Below are 23,690 nucleotides of genomic sequence, written 5' to 3' on the forward strand. Positions count from 1 at the left end.
CTGGGGGAAACCAGGTGCAACCTTCTAAGAGTGCTCTCCCAGTGGAGACACTCAGAGCATACTCAATTCCCCCTGCAAGGAGCTGTGGCATGTGAAATGTTGTCCACCAAGGAAGGTCATTAGAGACTTGTTGTCTAGAGGTTTATTGGAGGCTGGTCACATAGCACTTGCTGCCTGGCATGTACCCAAATTCCAAACTCCCAGAGGGAAAGTAGGTATTTGCATAAACCATATTGTTCGTACAAACAGTTTAGGGGCAGTAAGCCACCTCTTAGCAGTCAGAGTGATGTTAACGCTCCCTGAACTGACATTCCCAGACACCAGCCAAGGGCCAACCTTGTAAGCAGACCTCTCAAAAAACAGCAGTCAGGCCTGCTGTGCTAAATCTTTTCTGCATAGTTCCGTTGACTAGAAAAAAAAATTTTAGACTCTAAAGGTCTCAACATTCTAGTTTGTTCCCATATGCTAGGCAACACAATCGGTGATGTTATATATTTTTTCTTTTTTAAAAAAAATAGAGACAGCATCTCACTAGATTGCCCAGGCTGGTCTTGAACTCCTGGGCTCAAGCAGTCCTCCCACATTGGCCTCTCAAAGAGCTGGGATTACAAATGTGAGCCCCATATCCAGCCTGATATTATCTTTTAAAGTAAATAAAATTTTCAAAATAACTTGTGGAATAGAATAGTGCCCCTAAAACTGAAAATATTCTTGCTTCCCTTTCACCCAGTAGTGTGCTGAGACTCCCTCCAGAGATCCCCTTTCTTGCATCTCTTTCCAGCTTCCACATTCTGTGATGTTGAGTTTGTGTTTTGAAACTGGCCATTTTGGCGATATTTGTACCACAGAAACCACAAATACTGCAAACCAGGCTTTTCTCCCCAGAGATCCAGTTGTTAAACATTTATTAACACCTATCCCTCATTCCTAAATTAATTAATTCTTATGTATATAGTGTGTTCCAATAAGTGATGGTAAGAAGAAAAGAAATATGATTTGTGTGGAATATTGATTTTCTTTTTGTTTGCACCTCTTTCATAAATGATGTCTGGGAGCTGAAAAGTTTTGGCTTCAAATCTCCTGCCTGATTTATACTTTCTTCACATTTATTAGCTTAAAAATTTAGAATACTCAACTTTAAACATCTCTAGTGAGTTGCTGGTAGTATTGGATTATTTGTAATTGCCTAATGAAATGCAGAATGAGTATATATAATTACAGCTGATTCTTGAACAGCATGGGGGTTAGGGGCACCTACTCCCTGCACAGTTGAAAGTACATGTATAATTTTTTACTCCTCCAAAACTTAATTACTAATAGGTTCTGTTAACTGGAAGTCTTACCAATAAAATCTTTTTTTTCAAAAATTTTGTTTGTGAAACTACCATTATAAATGGCTTCAAGTTTTCTATCCCCAAATTGGTGTCAGTGGATACTTAGTAGTCCAGAGAGCCCCTTCTTTCCATCTGCTTTTGTAACATCCAGCTGGCGACAAGGAAGGTCGAGGTGGGCAAGAAAAGTAAGTCACGTCTCTCTGCTAAGCTAAAGTCACTTTTTAAAGAGTGCATCTGAGGGCGATAGGCAGAGAAGAGGGAAGAGAGAGGCATTGTCTAAAAGAAAATTAAATCACCTCAGTAATACTCTCTCATACTTAGTCAATAGAACCTTATTGCAATCAGATATAATCAAAGTGCATGGCATTGGCAAAGCATGATTCATCAGGTTAGAGCCATTGAATTTTTATTTGTCTGTTTATTTGTTTGACTCTGCTACCAGTGTTACCTAAGATCTTACCTAATGAAGTGGCTCTCCTGCTTAATATTCTTAGATGCTTCTCCCACCATTAAAATCCTGATTTGTTATGCAGCTTCCAAGATACTTTATAGTATGATGCTGTCCTCACTTCTCCCTCTTCTTCTCCATGTGTTCATACTGCAGTCAAATCTGTCTCCTTCATGCCTCTACCTTTTCAGGAAAACGGCCCCTGCTTTTTTTATATTTTTGGCAATACAGTCAGTTGTTTGTCTTAAGATTCAACTCAAATACCACCATTTTGTCCCATAATTTTGAATTTTATCCGTGCTTCTATGATCCGGTAATTTTTCATTTACATTTATATACCCCTCTTGTAATATTGTTTTGTTTTTGTTTTTGTTTTTTTACTGCAATGGGTATTGTGTAGTTACTGTGTGTGTGTATGTGTCTGTCTGTGTGTGTATCTCCTGCTCCATACACTATAAGCCCTTTTAGGCAAGGACTATAATAAGTGCTGTGTTAAACTTTTTGTAGGAGTTACTTTTTAATAAAGATACCAGATCAGGAATTGAGTCCCTCTCTATGTAGAACCATCAGTAATCACCCTCTGGTTTTTCTCTTTAGGCAGATACACAAATTGACCGAGAACATCAGAACTTCTATGAAGCATCATTAGAATATGTCTTTAAAATTCAAGAGGTCCAAGAGAAAAAGAAGTTTGAATTTGTTGAACCGGTAAGTTTCAGTTTTTTTATAAAAATGGTAGGCTCAAAACAATCTATGGAAAAAAAGTACACTGTTTTTTCTATAATATATAATTTTTCTTGAAAATGATGATTGATAAAAATAAAAGAAGAGTAGGGAAGGGATGAACAAGTGGAGCACAGGGGACTTTTAGGACAGTGGAACTCTTTTGTACAATAGAGTATTGATGGATGAGAATACCGTTATACAAAACCCATAGAATGTGTAGTGCAAAAACTGAACCCTAATGTATACTATGGATTCAGTTAATATAAATGTATTAGCATTGCCTCATCGACTATAACAAATGTACCACAGAAATGCAAGATGCTAATAAGAGAGGAAGCTGTTGGTGGGAGGGGGGTACAGAGGTGGTGGGGGACAGGTGAGCTGAGAGGGCATAAGGGAACTTCATTCTTTCCACTCATTTTTTGGCAAACCTAAAACTGCTCTAAAAATAAAGTGTATTAATTAAAGAAATTTTTTAAAAAGAGGATGTGCATTATCTGTAGATGAATGAATACACTTCACCAGTACAGTGACCCATTTAGCAAACCTTTAGACGGAGAGGGAAAACCGAAGGCTCTGTTTTCCCCTTTGTTCTGTGCTCCCCTTCCTCACAGGGCTCGGATCTGCTTGACTTTCCTATGAAGTCATTTATTTTCCTAAGTCAGTGTAAAATGTAGTGGATTTCCTAATGTAAACCGCATTACAGAAAAGAACAGGTGGCTGGTCTTTATAAGCTTATTTCATTTTTTAGCATTTTTTTCAAGTGATACCCTCATGTGTTCCAATATTGCCTAAATAGGCATCTTGACAAAGTGGCATGTATGATGAATAAAGGTTTGCTCTAGAGTCAGGTGATCTGTCGTCTGCATTCTTCAATTCCCATGAGATCAGAGGATAGGGTTAATAAATGTGTAAGTAATCAAATATCGAATTTAAGCCCTTATTTTCTTCCTATGTCAGTCCTTTAAAAAATCCATTCATAATAAAAAATAAAATAATCTGTTTCCATATTAGTGGATATGATAAGGAGAGGGAAAGGAAGACAACATTATAAAATATATTTCACATAAATCATTTTCTAATGAAAATCCACCAACTATCCTCTAAAGATAATGGAAAACTGAGACAGAGCAGAGGTTGGGGACAGTTATCAGGCCCAACCTGGCTTCCAGGACCTCTTCCTTTAGTTGGAGCCTACTGACTCTCTCCTGTAAACTAGGCAGTAGGCACATTTGCAAGACCAGCTTCCAGCTAGACAGATTAAGGAGCTGAAGACCACCACTCAGGCTCAGGGATTTAACTTTTACCTTTTATTTAGAATAACTGAAGTTCAAGTTCTGTTTACCAAACAGCTTAATCCTTAAATCCCCTAGGATTATCCTCTTATATAGTGGACCCTTTAAGGATCTGATTAAACTTTATATGACCTAGAGAATGTTCTGAAGCTCATCTGGGGCTCATGGACAACTAGCCAGCCTAACATTTCCTATTCTAGGAAGATGACCACTACTTAACGGTTCCTGTTCCCCTTCCCATTGACTAAGTCCCACCCCAGAATCCCACCATGGGTTTTGAAGCCTCACTTCTTGCTAGCAAACTACTTCCCTAGAGCCTGCCCCTTGGGATTTTTGAATTTCAGCTCTTCTTGACAGCAAACCATCTGAAACTCCATTAATTCTGACAGTTTTTCTGCATATTCCCTCCTTGTGTCTTCCCATTTCCTTCACACACTGTGCTGATCTGCTGTGCTGTTGTTTCTTCTCACACCTGGAATAATCCTTTCACATCTGTATGCCTTTATTCCTCTTGGAAGATGATATGGGAGTCACTTGTTTCCCTAAGTCTCTTTTATAGCCCATCCTGTCTGGGAACAGTGAACTAGAACATTCTGTAAGATGACATCAGGTGTATAAAGAGGAGATTGTAAAAAAATGTTCGTTCACAGGTGGCAGAAGGAATGACAAGAATTTATGAATTCCTGAAAAATACAGTAGAGAAGTAGAGGCCGTCTTTCAATTGAAATGTGTTTTCTTCCTTCGACCTTATCCGAAGCTATGATGTCCTGATAAGTCTTCTGTCATGCATGCCTTTCTTATGACACCACAGTCAAAATTGATGTTAAATTTGTCCTTCTTCCAAAATATTTTCCTGGCTGCTGTGTTTTTCCTAGTAGAGCGTCTGGCCAAACCAAATAGTACTGTCAGTTTGGTCTCGTCCTCATTTCTAGCCTCAGAGTCTCATCCATGGAGTTGTACTTAATATCCATTTGAACAATGAGAATAGAAATGGGATCAATGAAGCAGGAGTATGTATGTCGATCTTTAGGTTATGTATTTACAAATTAATTTGGAGGAGAAAAGTGGTAAACCAAAGCTCCCAAGAGCTATAAACATAAAAAGACATGAAAACACTTTAATGTCTTTGCCGGTTTTATTCTTTAGAAATCCAATTCTTGTTTGCATTGCTGTTGTGTGTTGCAGAAATCTAGTAGTCTATTCTAGTTTTAGCCCAGACTATTGTAACAAATAAGCATTAGAGTAAAGCAAATGCCCTGGGAATGGGATATATCTTCTACAGATTGTAAGATATCCAATAGAAAATATGAACAGGGGATAGTGATTCATGAAATAATATTCTTACCTTATGATGGTATTTTGGAGATTATTTTACATTGTTTTAATCAATATCAAGATCCTACTGCTTGTCATAAAACTTCTATACAATATTCATGTGCTATTAAGAATAAATATTCTGGCTAGGCACAGTGGCCGACGCCTGTAATCCCAGCACTTTGGGAGGCCGAGGCGGGTGGATTGCTTGAGGTCAGGAGTCCGAGACCAGCCTGACCAAAATGATGAAACCCCATCTCTACTAAAAATATAAAAATTGGCTGGGTGTGGTGGTGTGTGCCTGTAGTCTAAGCTACTTGGGAGGCTGATGCACGAGAATTGCTTGAACCCGGGAGATGGAGGTTGCAGTGATCCAAAATTGTGCTGCTGGACTCCAGCCTGGGTGACAGAGTAACACGCTGTCTAAATAAATAAATAAACAAATAAATAAATAAATAAATAATCCTACATTGACATTATTCTAAAGAAAAACTAGGTCTGACACATGAACTAAAAGGGGACATTCATGTATTATTTATAAACAAGCTACGTGTTATTGTTTTAAAAGCATACCTGAAATCAACTTTTTTGTTTGTGTTTGGTGTTTTTGAGATGGAGTGTCGCCCTGTTGCCCAGGCTGGAGTGCAGTGGCATAATCTCAGCTCACTGCAACCTCCACCTGCCAGGTTTAAGTGATTCTCCTGCCTCAGTCTCCTGAGCGAGTAGCTGAAATTACAGGCGTGCATCACCACACCCGGCTAATTTTTATAGTTTTAGTAGAGACAGGGTTTCACCATGTTGGCCAGGCTGGTCTTGAACTCCTGACCTCAGATGATCCACCTGTTTTGGCCTCTTAAAGTGCTGGGATTACAGGCGTGACCCACCACGCCTGGCCTGAAATCAGCTTTTTAAACTCAGTTCTCTATAGGCCATCTTTTTTCCAGGTTGTTATATTTTATACAGAAAGGGATTATAGCTCACTGGTGATTTCTACACCCACCATTCTGTATGGTAGCAATTACCCATAGCTAGTCTAAGTTAGGATGTGCTGTAAATATAAAATCAACAGCAGCCTGCAGAATCTTAGTATGAAAAAATGGACAATAGCTCATTAATACCTCTGATTACAGGTTGAAATGCTATTTTGGATATATTGTATTAAAATAAGTTATTCAAATTTATTTCACTGTTTTTTTCAAGTATTTAAAATATGTTTACTAGCTGGGCACAGTGGCTTATGCCTGTCATCCCAGCACTTTGGGAGGCTGAGACAGGCAGATCGCTTGAGACGAGGAGTTCAAGACCAGTTTGGCCAACATGGTGAAACCTCATCTCTACTAAAAATACAAAAATTAGCCAGTCGTGGTGGTGGGTGCCTGTAATCCCAGCTACTCGGGAGGCTGAGGCACGAGAATCACTTGAACCCTGGAGGCGGAGATTGTAGTGATCCGAAGTCACGCCACTGCACTCCAGCCTGGGCGACAGAGTGAGAGCCTGTCTCAAAAAAATAAATAAAAATTAAATATGTTTACTAGTAAATTACACATTGGCTTGCATTTGTGGCTCATATTATGTTTCTGTTGAACAGTGGGCTCATCCTTTCAGATGTGTCAAGAAGATATGCAAGTTTAGGTCTATGATGGGGGAAAGAGATCAGGGAGGGAGAAACATCTCCTGACTATTGGTTATAATATTCACCTACTGCTCAGAGCTGCCTGAGGTTTATGAGAATTTTTATGGATTAGAAGAAGCAGTTCTAGAAGTACTCTGAACACAAACAACTTAAATAAGAGTTGTGGGGGAGCCCAGGGGTCTCAGCAGCATTTCATGGTACATAAAGGTTTGTGGCTTAGAAAACGGAATCTTGTTATGACTCATCTGCCTTATGATTCATTCAGCTGTAAACTTGTGTGTATGTTGATTTATGTCCTTTGAGCCTGCTTAGTTGGGCTGACGTTTTGTGAGCAACTACTATGTGCTATGTGTTTTCTCTGTATTAGCTCATGTAAATCCATAACAGCATTATTATGAAGTAGTTGTTAAATGAAGAAGCTAAGTTACAGAAAAATTGTTGGTTGCCTAAGGCCACAAACCTAAAGTGGCAGATAGGAACCTAGAACCCAATTCTGAAGTCAAGGCATAGTACCACTTCCTCAGTGGCTGCTTAACTACAGAAATTAATCCTTCCAGATAATATTTGCTCTGGCCAAATAAAATGGATGATTAGAAAATTATATAGTGTGGTTATGTTAATTCCTTAAAATTAGAAGAAAATAAGAGGTTTACCTTTGGTAAGCAGAGACAGAAAATGTAATAGTTAAATGAGTTGGAATAAGATGGAATTTGGCTCCACATCTTACAGCTGTGCAAATATGGCACATTTTACAGGTTCTCTGCCTCAGGTTTTTATCTGTATATTGAAGACAAAAAGAATGTGTAGTTCCTAGGATCACAGTGAGGATCAACCAGCACAGGTAATGCACAAAGCTCTTATACCTGGTACTTCATTAGCGTCAATAAGGCACCAGCCAGTGTGTACCTCACCTATAGTATGATTGCTAGATATGAAAACAAAATTTATGAATCCCTTTGTTAGTTGTGGCTTTAAAGCCCTGTGTAGCTTTTTTAAAAACACATTTTAATTTTAGCCTTCTAAATATACACCTAGAGTAAGTTTTGTAATAGCATTTTCATGTTACAGTATTCCTTTTAGACTCCATTATAGTCTTTTTGTATTAATGTTTAAAGTTAATGCAGAAAATGAAAATAAATCATCATATATAAACTAAAATATAGTGCTTTTGATGCTCTTCCCTTGGACTGCTAAATTCAATTTAAATTTTTTTGCTGAAGAAAATTTGCCTAATTTGCTAACATATTTTAGCTTGTTACTATCAAGATGTATACTATAAAATACTTTTTAGAGTCTCTAAATTTAAAAAGCTTAAATAATTTTGAGATTGAAATGCTACTAGCCAAGTCTTTTTTAAAAATCCATCAGCTAGTATATAGAAGAGCAGATTTTGAAAGTTTAACCTTGTGATGTTTTTTTTTTCAACATAATCAGTTAGCTTTAATTTAGTAAAACGGAAAAAAATAAGGTAGCATCTTTTTTTTTTTATTATACTTTAGGTTTTAGGGTACATGTGCACAATGTGCAGGTTTGTTACATATGTGTCCATGTGCCATGTTGATTTCCTGCACCCATTAACTCGTCATTTAGCATTAGGTATATCTCCTAATGCTGTCCCTCCCCCCTCCCCCAGCCCCGCAACAGTCCCCAGAGTGTGATGTTCCCTTTCCTGTGTCCATGAGTTCTCAATGTTCAATTCACACCTATGAGTGAGAACATGCAGTGTTTGGTTTTTTGTCCTTGTGATAGTTTACTGAGAATGGTGTTTTCCAGTTTCATCCATGTCCCTACAAAGGACATGAACTCATCATTTTTTATGGCTGCATAGTATTCCATGGTGTACATGTGCCACATTTTCTTAATCCAGTCTATCGTTGTTGGACATTTGGGTTGGTTCCAACTCTTTGCTATTGTGAATAGTGCTGCAATAAACATACGTGTGCATGTGTCTTTATAGCAGCATGATTTATAGTCCTTTGGGTATATACCCAGTAATGGGATGGCTGGGTCAAATGGTATTTCTAGTTCTAGATTCCTGAGGAATCGCCACACTGACTTCCACAATGGTTGAACTAGTTTACAGTCCCACCAACAGTGTAAAAGTGTTCCTATTTCTCCACATCCTCTCCAGCACCTGTTGTTTCCTGATTTTTTAATGATGGCCATTCTAACTGGTGTGAGATGGTATCTCACTGTGGTTTTAATTTGCATTTCTCTGATGGCCAGTGATGATGAGCATTTCTTCATGTGTTTTTTGGCTGCATAAATGTCTTCTTTTGAGAAGTATCTGTTCATGTCCTTTGCCCGCTTTTTGATGGGGCATCACGCTACCTGACTTCAAACTATACTACAAGGCTACAGTAACCAAAACAGCATGGTACTGGTACCAGAACAGAGACATAGATCAATGGAACAGAACAGAGCCCTCAGAAATGATGCCGCATATCTACAACTATCTGATCTTTGACAAACCTGACAAAAACAAGAAATGGGGAAAGGATTCCCTATTTAATAAATGATGCTGGGAAAACTGGCTAGCCATATGTAGAAAGCTGAAACTGGATCCATTCCTTACACCTTATACAAAAATTAATTCAAGATGGATTAAAGACTTAAATGTTAGACCTAAAACCGTTAAAATCCTACAAGAAAACCTAGGCAATACCATTCAGGACATAGGCGTGGGCAAGGACTTCATGTCTAAAACACCAAAAGCAATGGCAACAAAAGCCAAAATTGACAAATGGGATCTAATTTAACTAAAGAGCTTCTGCACAGCAAAAGAAACTACCATCAGAGTGAACAGGCAACCTACAGAATGGGAGAAAATTTTTGCAACCTACTCATCTGACAAAGGGCTGATATCCAGAATCTACAATGAACTCAAACAAATTTACAAGAAAAAAACAAACAACCCCATCAAAAAGTGGGCATCATTGTTTTTTGAAACTCCGTAGGACTAAAGGTTAAATTTCTATCCTGTTTAAAATCTAAGGGCATTCGTTCTTTAAAAATTTAACAACAAAACTTTTAAGTAAAAATAAAATCTGTAACAGTCCTTGGATAAATCTAAAGTTCAGGGTATTGTTATTGAAAATTGGAAATTTGTGATAGAACTTAGTGAACAGAATTTTGTAAAAGTAAGAAAACTGCATCCTATGTGTTTGGTAGAAATCAGTCTTGTAGCTTCTGCTGGGCTTTATCACCTTGCTGGTGACAGTACCTTCTCTATTACAATTGAGCTGTAAAGATAAGCTGGCTATTGTCAATGCCTCTGTTCCTTTACCAGGAAAGTGTGCCTCAGGCCTCTTCATCTGAATTCCATCCTCTTGAATGCTTAGAAATCCATCTTTTCAGGAATTCCAATGACGCTTTTCAGTGCTAAGGCGATGGATGGCCACGGCTTTGTTTTATTAATCAGTGCACATATTTGTCCATTCATTCATTTGTGCTTCTGTCCTCCCATTTTAAAAGTAGTCTTTTCCAGACCAGCATTGACTGGCCACTTTCCATTCTTGGCTCTCTTTTTATCTTCAAGTTTCTCATTATTTATTTGATTCGATTTGTATATGCTTTCGTTTTCATGCCATGAACTCCTTTGCACATCTATGCATTAGACTTAAAGCAATCTGTAGTCATTTTGAAGGTATCCTTTAAGTTGTTTATCTCTAAGTTTCCTCCAGGCAGGGAATTGCAGACTACAGATTCAACTCACAGGCCTGACACTTTTACAGTGTGAAAATTGATGCCTTGACTTTGCCCTACTTTTCTAATCTTAGAAGTTTAGATGGCCAAAGGATGGAACTATGTAACATTTTGATTTCTTATAGTGCATTATGGTGCTTTGTGTATGGGAAGTATTTGTTTTTATTTTTTAAAAACAACTTCAGGCCAGGCTCACACACGTAATCCCAGCAAGTTGAGAGGCCGAGGCGGGAGGATTGTTTGGGCCGAGGAGTTCAAAACCAGTCCTTGCAACATGGCAAAACCCCACCTCTACAAAAATTAGTTGGGCATGGTGTCATGTGCCTGTAGTCTTAGCTACTTGGGGGCTGAGGTGGGAGGATCACTTGAGCCTGGGAAGTCAAAACTGCAGTGAACTCTAATCATGCCACTATACTCCAGCCTGGGTGAAAGGGTGAGACCTTGTCTCAAAAAAGAAAAAAAAAAAACTTCATAAAGATATAATTCGCATACCATACAGACAACTCATTTAAACTATACAATTCAATGGAACTTTAGTATATTCACAGATACGTGCAACAATCACCACAAAAAAAATTAAAGCATTTTCATCACCTTAAAAATAAACCTCACATCCTTTAGCTATCATTCCCAGTATACCCCACAACCACTAATCCTGAAAAACCACTAATTATTTTCTGTCTCTATTAATTTGCCTACTCTGGGCCTTTCATACAAATGAAATTGCGTAATACATGGCCTTTGGTGATTGACTTTTTTACTCAGATGCGCTTTTCGAGTTTCATCCATCTGAAAGCATGCATCAATACTTCATTTCCCTTTAGGGCCAAATAATATTTTATTGTATGGATAGACCACATTTTGCTTATCCAAATATTAGTTGATTGGTACCTTTTCACTATTATGAATAATGTTATAAACCAGCGGTCCCCAACCTTTTTGGCACCAGAGACCAGTTTTATGGAAGACAATTTTTCCATGAAAAAATTGGTGGGGAGGGAAGGGTTTCGGGATGAACCTCTTCCACCTCAGATCATCAGGCATTAGTTAGATTCTCATAAGGAGCAGGCAACCTAGATCCCTCGCAGGCACAGTTCGCAATACGCCTCACTCTCCTATGAGAATCTAATGCCAGCACTGATCTGATAGGAGGCACAGCTCACTCAGGTCTCACCTCCTGCCATGCAGTTGGGTTCCTAACCGGCCACAAATGACCTTTACTGGTCTGCAGCCCAGGGATTGGGGACCCCTATTATAAACATTCATGTACAAATTTTCGTGTAGATACATGTTTTTCCCTCTCTTGAAGAATTACTGAGTCACGTGGTAACTGTATGTTTCACCATCTGAGGAACTACCAAAATAACTGCACCCCTTGACGCTCCCACCAGTCATATATGAGGGATACAGTTTCTCCATGTCCCTCACACACACTTGCTATTATCTCACTTTTTGAGTCTAGCCATCCTAGAGAGCTGAACTTAGACTTCACTGTGGTTTCGATTTCGATTTCTCTGATGACTAATAATTCAAGAATCTCTCAAATGCTTTTTGACCATTCATATATTTTCTTTCAAGAAATGTCTATTTGGTTTCTTTGCCTATTTTTAAACTAGGTTGTCTTTTTGTTATTTAATTGTAAGAGTTGTTTATATATTCTGTACACAAGCCCCTTATCAGATAAATGATTTTTGTAAATGTATTCTCCCATTCTGTGAGTTTTCTTTCAATTTTCATGACAGTGTACATTAAAGCATGAGTTTTAAATTTTGAATATTGTTCCTTTTCTGGCTTGTAATGGGGTTATTTTAAAAGATTATTTATCTGTTAAGTATGGTATCAATTTTTCCAATTGGTTGGGTTATTGGAGTGACAAGTAATTTGGTTCTATACCCTTGGGAATAATAAAGTGCTATATGAGATTTCCTCAGTGATAAAGGGAACTTTCTTAGTATTCAAACCTATTCTGTCTATCTAGGAGTTTGTAGTTGTTATTACCGTTACTGTTAATTATTTTAAAGGTCAAATTTACTTTAGGGTAAACTGAAACCATAGTTTTTTCCTCACATCCCAGCCATTCAGGCAGATTCACCAAAGAAAATGATATGTGGGAAGCGCGATTCTTAAAGCTTTTCAGGCTGTCCTGTTCAGTCCTTTCATTTCACATCCTGGAATTTTGTAGAGGATGAAATGAACAAGCATAGATTCAAACCGATAAAACGTTTAACTTTGCTGCCATCTAGAGGCAGATATTGCATAATGGAATCTTCAATAAACCCAAATGCTGCTTCCAAAGATGTGGAATAAAAAGGAAAAGGTGGATGGTTTTTTTGTATATAATTCTTATGTGCCTTCCATAGGATTGTACATTTCCTAGTGGGTGCTCAGCATGCATTGTGAGATTAAAAGGCGTATTTGTCTGCTACTAAGTGAATCTGAATTCTGCTAGAAGCTGCCCATGGGTTTATTTTCCTCTTGACTGAAGTTGGCTGCATATAAAATGCTGAGGATATAGAATAATCTGAATAAGATGAAGGTACCAGGATCTTATTTTTTAGAACATGATTAAGAATTTAAAAGCAGAGTTTAGTGGGAAATATTGGTTTACCAAAATCTGTGTCAAAATATGTCCATAAGAGTTTTGGTTAGGAAGACCCACATGTGGTTCAGTGAATCTGCAAGCATGAAGTGGCCCTTCACATGAGGGAGTGTCTCACAGGTAGTTCCATGGAGCGCACCCAGCATCTTCTCCAGATGTCTGATCTTTTGAGATAGAATACACATTGACATTCCTTATCCAAAATGCTTAGGACTAGAAGTGTCCGATTTTTTTCATATTTTGGGATATTTGCATAGACATAATGAGATATCTTGGGAATTGGACCCAAGTCTAAACACGAAAGTCATTATGTTTCCTATATACCTCATACACATAGCCTCAAGATAATTTTATTTTATACAATATTCTTAATAATTTTGTGCATGAAGCACAGTTTGTGTATATTAAACCACCGGAAAGCAAAAGTATCAGGTGCGGATTTTTTCACTTGTGATATCATGACAGTGCTCTAAAAATTTTGCATTTTGGAGTGTTTTGGATTTCATATTTCAGATTAGTATTAGTACTTTAGGACTGGAGCATCAAGCCATGGCATAGCAGTTTGAATGTACTGGAAACTTCTGTGGCCAAAGAATCATAATTGACCATTTGTTAGAATTTTTAGCAATGTTCTAGGTGTGGTTCTGAATGGTTTACTTCATGCCTCTGAAAATATCAGCGTGCTGTGTTTTTTTTCCATGTCCTAGAAACCAAGAATATTAGAAAAGATGGATCTCGGGGGATTCGTTGTTTTATAGAAAGATTTATCATAGATATTCTTAAAATCTTCTTTACAAGTTTAATTAACTTTTATATCGATGATGATTTTAAAGTAGCACCTGCTTTGTGGAGCATCCAGTTTGTAATGAGACAGTTTAATTGTGGAGTAATTATAAATGGTAAAACATGAAACAGTACTTCCTTAGCAACTTCATAATCTGTTAGTTGGATGTTCAGAAGACTACTGTTGTATCTATTTCGAAAATATTTTCTTTTCTCTCTGAAAAACTCTAAATTTATATATGCAAACCTTTATTAAAGGTATTTTTGATCCAATTTAAGCTGCAGTTTTGTTTGTGCCATATTATATGCATTCAGGTAGACTATATATTTTATTGGATAATTTGACAAATATAGCATCATTTTAAGATAATCTATTGAATATTTAGGTTTGATAATAAGTATTAGTTGATGTAAAACTGACAGTGTAAAATAATTATAAAAGGGCAAATGCTACATTTTGGTGCAATATCAGGACTGTTTGAACAACAGAAGAAAAGTCCTTAAAATATAATGACAAAAATGGTTTGAAAACGTTTTCTGAAATGAACATGACTTTGTATGAACTTGACTTGTTTGTAGGAAGAAAAGCATGAGGTCATTGTTTTCAGATGGAACCAGTGTTTATCTGTTGGAAATCATAGCACATGTAACCAGTTGATGCTTAGCTGAATCCTCCCTGCCTACCCAGACAGAGGAGGTGGCTGCATGTTATTTACATGAGAAAATGGTTTCAAATTGTGTTTCTTCCTTAATTTAAAATAATAAGTTACAGGTACATCATGAGTGACTTTTCAAAAATGTTTTCTAACTTTATTGCAGGAAGAGGTTGTGGGAAAGATTAGGTTAGTAGACAAGTCTGTGAAATAAAATCCCTGTGAATGAAATGAAAATGCTTAAATAATTTTTTTCCCAATATAACGTTCCATATAACCTGTGTCCTGTAATTCCATGGACAGCCTGTCTTATTTTACGGATAAAAACATAAACGCACATATGAATTTGAGATTAGAAGGTTAGGATCTTAGAAATTATGACTTTGTGAAGATTTTACTTTCTCTGAGATGAAAAACCTGTGTTACCTAGTTCAGTGATTTTGCTCACCACTTCCCTCTGTTTTATGTTCTTCCCATTCCTTTGCTAAAATGTTGTCTATTCAATACCCAAATCAGTACTGCCACCTTGTGATACTTTTTCTTCATTTCACCTGGCCAAATTCTCATTCCTTCCCTTGGATACTTCTTATCTGTGATTTACTGGTTTGGTCTGCCTTACATCGCACATCTTTTATCCCCTTGTTTTGATTAGAAGTTCTTCCAGGGTGGAATCTATGCTATTATACTTTAGTCATTATCTTAGTGGTCTCTTCTGGATATTCCTTCAATGCATTTGAATAGCAGAATAGTTAACATGGCAAATGTCCTTGATCAGCCTCAAAAGTTAAATTACTGTCTACCAAAAAGGAAATAAAAATCCTTTTGTGGTTTCTGTTTTATAACCGTAAATCTATTGCCTACCTTGCCAAAGCCATTGAAAATGTATTAGTTTGAGGAATTATAATGAAATATAATTTTCCCCCTATTTTATATCACTAAATGATCATCAAAACACATTTTCATGGTTTATCTCTTTATCTTTGCAGCTTTTGTCATTTCTTCAGGGCTTATTTACTTTTTACCACGAGGGATATGAACTTGCCCAGGAATTTGCACCGTATAAGCAACAGCTGCAGTTCAACTTGCAGAATGTAAGAGTGTACCTGTTCTTACTGTCTCTCAGCAAATCTGATTTCACAGGGCAACTAAGTTATAACCAAGTTAAACCCTGGAATCTTTCGAATACTTGCCTAAGTACAGTAAAATTCAAGAATTGAGAAAAACCACTTTATAAATATATTACAATTTTTTTTCTAGCTGCTAGTGGAAAATACACCCCACAAAACCCTAATCTTAGTTAGAAAAATTTATACTAGCAAATTTTATAAAAATAAATATTACCGAGTTGGAGACACCTGAAAATTTATTAACTTTTGCCTTCATCCAGTGTTCTTGTTAATTTACTGGGTGATGCAGGATGAATAAGTTTGGAGAGCTAATTTGCAGTATGGTGGCTATAGGTAATAATACTGTATTGCATACTTGAAATTTATTAAGAGTTTAGGTCTTAAATGTTCTCAGCATACACCGATGGTAACTGTGGTGATTAACTTGATTGTGGTAATTTCATAATGTATACATGTATTAAAACATCACATTGTACATGTTAACTATACAATTTTTATTTGTAAATTATACCTCAAGAAAACTAGAAAGGAAAATACTGGAAATAAGAAAATAAGACCTTAGAGGAGTCTTGTTTTTTTTAGATGGAGTTTCGCTCGTCACCCAGGCTGGAGTGCAATGGCATGATCTTGGCTCACCGCAACCTCCGCCTCCCGGGTTCAAGTGATTCTCCTGCCTCAGCTTCCCGAATAGCTGGGATTACAGGCATGCACCACTACACCTGGCTAATTTTGTATTTTTAGTAGAGATGGAGTTTCACCATGTTGGTCAGGCTGGTCTCGAACCCGACCTCAGGTGATCCACCCGCCGTGGCCTCCCAAGTGCTGGGATTACAGGTGTGACCCACCGTGCCTAGCCTGAAAAGTCTCATTTTTAAGAGAACAAAATTTCTTTATTTGTGAAATGAAAGATTGTACTTTAATAACAAAGATCTCATCTTTCTTTGAAATTGAATGTAAAATACGTGCTGTTTATTATTTTCAAATAACAAGTTTGAATGTCGTTTTGAGACATTCAAAATAACTGCTTTAAAACATAAGTGAGAGATCCTTTTGTAGTTCATGGGCATGATGTTCGGGTGTTCACGCACACGTGTGAAATGTGCCACCCACTGAACCTTGTTACAATCTCAGCACATTACCCGTCTAACCTGAAAAAAAAAAATAAGAAAAAATAAATACAAAATAAAAAATTTTCAAAAAGTGAGAATTATTTCCATACAGGCCATCTATTTCTATCAGAATTTATTAATGAATCCTTTTAGTCTCTGATTGCATAGTTATACAAATTCTGATGTTCAAATGCTGAGCAACACTTGCATTGAAATAAAAACACACCCAAAAGTTGAGCCAACCCATTTCACATTATCAAACCTGACAAATAATGATGCCCTAATTGTTGAGGTTTTACTATAACTGAAACCCTGACTGCCAAGTACTATATAGCCCAAATCATTTGGAAAACCTTCACTTAATTTTCTACAAAGCGTATGTTTTTCTACTTATCTGGTTCTTGCCGTTGTGGAAATGTCCAGTAAATAAAGCTACAGAGTTAGAATGTCCCATAAGAAATATGTGAGGGGATTTATTCCCTTGTGTTTTGAGTTTTAGCTTTTATTTAACTTGGATTTTCTAGCAGAATCAATTTCACCTTTAATTCATTCTATTGTTTTTCCATATGGAATGTATTTAGGCTTTTACAGTTACTATTAAAAGCAAAAATTATAAAAGCTGAAGTATTTTTACGATTTACTTCCACATTAAATAAAATTACATTAAGATTCCTAGGATTCAGGAACAGGAGAGAAGTAAGGAACTGGAGAAAAAAAAATTAGACCCTTTTGTTTGAAAGACAAAAACAGTGAAAGTGACAAGAAAATTTTCCTGATTTTGAGATTTTTTTTTTAAATGGGGCATAAACTCCTTAGATTTGGGTGGTGGTGATTATTATATCTTCAGAAGCATATTTTTGAGGTAATGCAAAAGAGGTATTCATAGAGAAAAGCCTGATTCTTCCTATAGCTTAAATAAACTTTATTTAAACTAAGTAATCTATTTCTTGCAACAGAAGAAGTTAGAACTTGGAAGCCTATTGATTTTTATGAGTTAATTTATATACTCACCTCTTAATACCTGTGCTAGTAAACCAAGCTACATGATGTTTCTTCGAAAATAGCCTTTGGAACTGTGGTAACAAACTTCTTTTCTTAATTTGTTCAGTGCCACATATATCAAAAGTATATGAACTTATTTTGTTTTTTTCCCTCAAAAGAAACTAAGACCCTATATTATCTGTTTTTTACCTTAGGTATTTAGGGAATTCAAATTTTATGTAGTGCATCCTATATTTTTAATTGCCATAGTTTACCCCCTAAGTAATAATGTTAGAGTGTGAAAACAGGAAGAAAGTCACACACACACACACACACACACAGAGAGAGAGAGAGAGAGATTCAAGGAGAAACATGCAAAAGGTCATTCAGAGAAGTTTTCACTAAATCAGTTCAAAATGAGACCTTGGGACCCAACATCACAAAGATATAGATGTGGTGAATAGTGCCAAAAGAATCAAGGTCATATTTGTGCGATTTGCAGTTTTGAAACATTTTTCTGGGCTGGTCAGGTGGCTCACACCTGTAATCCCAGCACTTTGGGAGGCGAACAAATTGCTTAAGCCCAGTAATTTGAGACCAGCCTGGGAAACATAGTGAGACCCCATCTCTACAAAAAATTAGTCGGGTGTGGTGGTGTGTGCCTACAGTTCCAGCTGCTTGTGGGGACTGAGGCAGGAGGATCACTTGAGCCCAGGAGGTCAAGGCTGCAGTGAGCCATAATCGCACCTGGTTGACAGAGTGACACTCTGTCTCAAAAATAAATAAAAACAAAACAAAATATTAGTCTGGATGTTCCCGAAACTTGGTAGAAAACAATGACTGAAATTATTGTTTCTATTTACTTAAGACAAGGAATAATTTTGAAAGTACTCGACAAGAGGTAGAGCGGTTGATGCAAAGGATGAAATCTGCCAACCAGGACTACAGACCACCCAGCCAGTGGACGATGGAAGGCTATCTGTATGTCCAGGAGAAACGTGAGTCACACAGACATAATTTCACGTCTCTTATGACTTAGCCATCTATTAATATTTCCATGAGATGTGACTTGGTTAGTAGTATTTCCTTCAAGTAGGAGGACTGAAATTTCTTATAGCTTTATATCTACTTTCCCCCCACCACAACCAAAGTGAGGACGTTTTTCCACATTTTGCCATCAGGATATCTAAGTTGGCATATTGTTGAACTTGGAACTTACAGTCTTCACTCATACCATAACATGAGTTCAGTTTTGGCATTTAATTGTGATATTTAATCTCAACTTAAAGTTTCATGGAAAATTGCAAACCAAAGCCTTTACTGGGATGAATCATCCTGGTGACTGTGATAATAGTTTTACCCTCTGACAGCATTATTTTGTTTAATTTTGTGCCCTGTCAGTTTTCAGGCGTAAAATTGGTAATCATGGTAATGTCAAACTGGCACTCTTTACTTCCTGAGGTTAGGAAATAAGTACCAAAGCCAATAGAGCACTATTATAATTGCCTCACACTAAGGACATTTTTCTCACAAAAATATTAAAAAGCCATTCAGACTTGTATAACTGGAGTTTTTTGTGCATGTTACTGGTCATTAAGTGGAACTAGTTGGACTATTTTGACTACATTAACGCATTCAAACCGGATGTGCCCTAAGGCATCATTCTCGTGCTGTTTTTGGTGAAGAAACAGTTGTGTGAGTTTCCAGCCCATCGTGGACCAATGTGAAAGGCTTTTGATATACTGTATGTGCAACATGATTAAGTGATGCTCATTTGTTGGAGAGCAGGACACATACAAATTTGATTTGATCCAGCGGACTCTGCAAACATTTATTACTGCATGGACTTGATGATAGAGGAACACTGGCTCAAGAGATCTGGGTTTTAGAATTTTTCTCTCTCATAACTATCTACCTTGGCCAGTCTACTGTTTTCATATCTAAACATGATAAAGCTAATGATCTGCCTAGGTACTCTATAATTAGCGCATAATAAGTAGCTTTTACCCTCCCCCCAGTTCATGAAAAATTACCAATCCCTTGGCTTGTCAATAGGGTGTATAGATTTCACTTAGGACTCTAAGGAAATTTTTATTTTTATTTTTTTATTGTTATGTTTTTCACTCAAGCCTGGAAAGGACTCTAAGGAAATTTTTGAATATTTAAATGATTTTGTACAGGTTTGAGAGCCTTTATGTGACAGTACATGGAGAGGAGCTCACATTTTCTACCAATAAAATATTTGTCCAACTGGAAGAATTTGTTGCCAGTGAGGGCAGTAAACGTGAAAGTGGTGGAGGAGTTACCATCCTTGGATTTTTTATTCATTGTGGTCTGATTATGTTTTATTTCTTGAATACTTTTCTAGGTGTTAAACACTTGCTGAAATCTTTGTGGGCACACGATACTTTATTCTAAACAGAAAAGATTTAGATTAGCTTGCAATATTATTTTGTACATAATATTCAAATATGTCATATTCGGTCCTACTTGGTAGTGAGTGCACCCACTGGGTGGAACCATGGTTTGCCTACCTGTTGTCAAGCTGTTGGACATTTGGGTCAGTCTATAAGCATAGGCCCTTCAATAATTTGGGGGTTACATGGATGGACTAAGCGCAGTGTTTTATGCGCTTACGTGACGTTGGTATCTTTTGTTCTAAGATGCTTAACTTCTCTGGGTCATTCTAGACTGACGATAAAGCCCTTTGTGGTACTGACCTCTCCTCGGAGTTTTTTATTTTTTAAATCTCTCTTAATGGCACCCCTCACTCTCCTAGGCTACAGAAGTCAAGGCAATCTATCCTTAGCACCAGTGTTTCTCTGTAGCCTTGGGACAAATCTGTCTATTCTGTCTTCCTGATATCACTTGAATCTATACCTTCTCTCCATCTCCACTGCCTTCGCCCAGGCGAGACCCTTGCAGTGACCTCCTAACTGTTCCCCCTTTGCCTCCAGGCTTGCCCATCATCTAATGCATTCTTCTACAGTGCTTCCCGCAGATCCTTCTAAAATGCTTCTTTGGTTGTGTCCTTGCTTCGATGGACCCTTAGCAGTGTCTGAATTGGAGGGTCTCACAGTTCAATTCTCCTTATTAACACTCTCTTTATTGATATTTTTCCTCCCCCAAGACATTTTCCATCTTGATTTGATCTGTATCTTCCCGCATTATTTTTACAGCTTTATTGGGTCTAATTGGCATAAATTAATTACACCTGTTTAAAACATACAGTTTGATAAATTTTGCCACATGCATGCACCTGTGAAACCATCACCATACTACAACATAATGAACATATTTATCACTTTCAGAAGTTCTCTCTTGCCTCATTATAATCCCTTCCTCCTGTCTTTTCCCACCTGTCATCTTCCCCTATTCCCTTTGCCAAGGGATATAAAGAAAAAGGAATATATTTATATGCTTTTGGAATTATTTTATATGAGGAGCAAATATCCAAAGCCCCTTCTAACTTGGGATCTTTGAACGCATTTACAATTAAAACAATCTAACCAGTTTACTAAGATGTATCGATTGTGCACTTGCTATCACTGGGTGGATAAGTTCTGTGGGGGACAAAAATAAGTATTTGGCTTCAAGGTTTTTATTCTGTAGTTGAAAGCATAAGACACACACAATTAGCAGCCAGTGATCAATATCAAATAAATATCAAAGGCATAAATTGGGTGATAAATGGAGATGGATGTGATGGGGTAGGCTTAGCTCATTATTTGGACACAGAGTTCCACTCTACCTGAACATGTGGTGTTTATGTTATCCACCTCAAGGCATGCATTAAATCACATTCTGCTAGACTTCAGTGTAACCGAAAGAGCCAGGGGTTCCAGAGTCAGAGCCATATTGGGATTCCATGCCGGTGCTGACCTGTGACTTGTGTCAATACTTTTCTGAGCTCAGTCTCTCTTCATTTATAAAAGAGAGGGATTTAAATCCATGTCATAATGATAATGCAAGAATTAGAGATATCATATGTAAAATGTCTCTATTCTCGGTAGTGTCAATAATAATAATACTATGATTGCTATTGGGTTCTTAACTATTCTTTGCAATTTATATTTATCTCATTTAATTCTTAAAATAGCTTGAAAATATCATTTCTCTAAAAAGAACAACTTCAGTCACATGCCCTATTGATGAAAGTATTGCCATCTATAGGTCACAGGCTCAGTTTTCTTAAAATGTTCTTTATAATGTCTGATATAAAAGGTTCTTAGATAAAATATGGGCACTTAGTAGGTATTCGATGAATGTTAATTCCCCTTCCACACTGCAAATATTCATCTCAGCAACCTTAAATGATTACTGGGTAAGATAATTAAACATCTTTTATTTTGCAACGTTAGAGCTGTAATCAATTTTTATTTTCCCAGACACTTTTGGGGACTGTAGAATTGCTTGTCTAAGAACATCTGCCCTGGCCTAGTGCCAGTCAACTTTAAAGAAAGCAGCATGTGTTTGCAGCAAACTCAAGGATTAAATGCAGGAGGTCCTGAACTTCAGATGGAGGCGGGAAAAAGGGTCTTTGGTTTAAAATGTCATCAGAACATTGCAGCAGCTATCTTTTAAAATTGTAGCTAACATTGCTTCATATATTGCTACCTATGTAATGAAGTCACTACGTATGAGAATTTCTATCCATTCACTTTCCACTAATTAGCTCGTAAGTCTTTAGGTATTTTACATCACATGTAACAGAATTATCAACAAGTATTATTAAGTATTATAGTGTGAAATGGTCCCCAAATGGAATTGAAGTTAATTGTAATAATCTTTTGTGATTATAAAGTATATGACTGCACCCTGTAATTTTAAACTCTGGAGTGGCTTAAGTATTAAACTCGATACCAAGGGCGTTATTATTAAAGAAAAAAATTAAATGGCTCATGAAACACTTTTCTCAAGAGGTACTTTTTTGTATTTCAATTTCTTTCTTTTAAACATGGTTCTGAAATGAAGCCAGCAAAAACATGTGCATAGTAGCTGCTAGAAAAATTCAGATGTTAAGCAAGATGGGTCCCTGGATGGAGATGCTATTAATATGTAGAAAACGAGCTCCATTTTCAAACCATTCAGCCCACTACAGTGTTTGGGTGCAGGATACCTGACTTCCCTGTGGGAAAACTGAAGGTCTTCCACCTTGGTCATGGAAACATTGAACTACCAATGCATTCTACGCTCTGATAAATTCCCTAAGGAGAATACTGGACAATAACATGGGTGCTATGGGAAAGGGATGCATGGTATTTTGGGGGGAAAAGAAAGTGAACATTACACATACAAGTTTCTTCTCATAAAAATAGTGGATATTATTTTCATTTTAAAGAGTAATTTGAATTTGTTTTTTCCAGATTAGGAGTAAGGGGAAATAACTCTAAGGTCAGTAAAGTCTTAGAACTTGGTAAAATCTTAGATGCGTGATTCATTCCTTTATTCATTATTCATTTGTCAATATTGACTGACAACTATATGTCTGGCTGTGTTGTAAGGATTAAGAATTCATATTCTAGTCAGCTGAACGTCACGTGTTCCTGCTCACATATATTCTTAAAGTCTTGTGGCAGAGACACACAATAAATGGCCTAAATTAGTAAAACAAATCATATTTCAGACAGTGATAACCGCTAAGAAGAAATGAAAGCAAGAAAGAGAGATAAGTATTAAGGTGAGGGTGTTTATATCTTAGATATCTCTCCAGGAAAGGCCATATTATGAAAGTGACATTTAGGAAAAGGCCTGAAGGGAGGTAACAGTGCAAGTCATGCAGGTATCTAAAGGAAAAGTATTCCAGGCCTGGGAAACAGCAACTGCAAATGCCCTTGGATAGGAATGCCTCCACTGTGTTCAAAGACCAGAAAGATGGGCAGTGTAGCTGGAGCTGAGTGCACAAGGCAGAAAGCAGTGGGATGTGAGATGGGGAAAAGAATGGGAGGCCACTGACTTGGAAGCTTGTGGATAATAGGCTCTT

The 23,690-nt window shown here is 37.1% G+C and overlaps 1 protein-coding gene and 1 non-coding gene across 2 annotated transcripts in view; both read left to right on the top strand.

Moving 5' to 3' along the window:
- Positions 1-23,690, top strand: part of ARHGAP42 (Rho GTPase activating protein 42) — a 309,205-nt gene that overhangs the window by 237,371 nt on the left and 48,144 nt on the right. Inside the window, exons 6-8 of the mRNA XM_032167223.2 lie at positions 2,380-2,490; positions 15,477-15,581; positions 18,576-18,705. Of these exons, the coding sequence (XP_032023114.1) occupies positions 2,380-2,490; positions 15,477-15,581; positions 18,576-18,705 (346 nt within the window). The remainder of the gene's footprint in view (positions 1-2,379; positions 2,491-15,476; positions 15,582-18,575; positions 18,706-23,690) is intronic.
- On the top strand, positions 16,662-16,766 carry LOC116477580 (small nucleolar RNA U13). Its single transcript, XR_004250544.1, has one exon. It is a non-coding gene; the product is annotated as a small nucleolar RNA U13 (small nucleolar RNA).

This window comes from Hylobates moloch, unplaced genomic scaffold (assembly GCF_009828535.3).
Source record: "Hylobates moloch isolate HMO894 unplaced genomic scaffold, HMol_V3 SCAFFOLD_11, whole genome shotgun sequence".
Lineage (NCBI taxonomy): Eukaryota > Metazoa > Chordata > Mammalia > Primates > Hylobatidae > Hylobates > Hylobates moloch.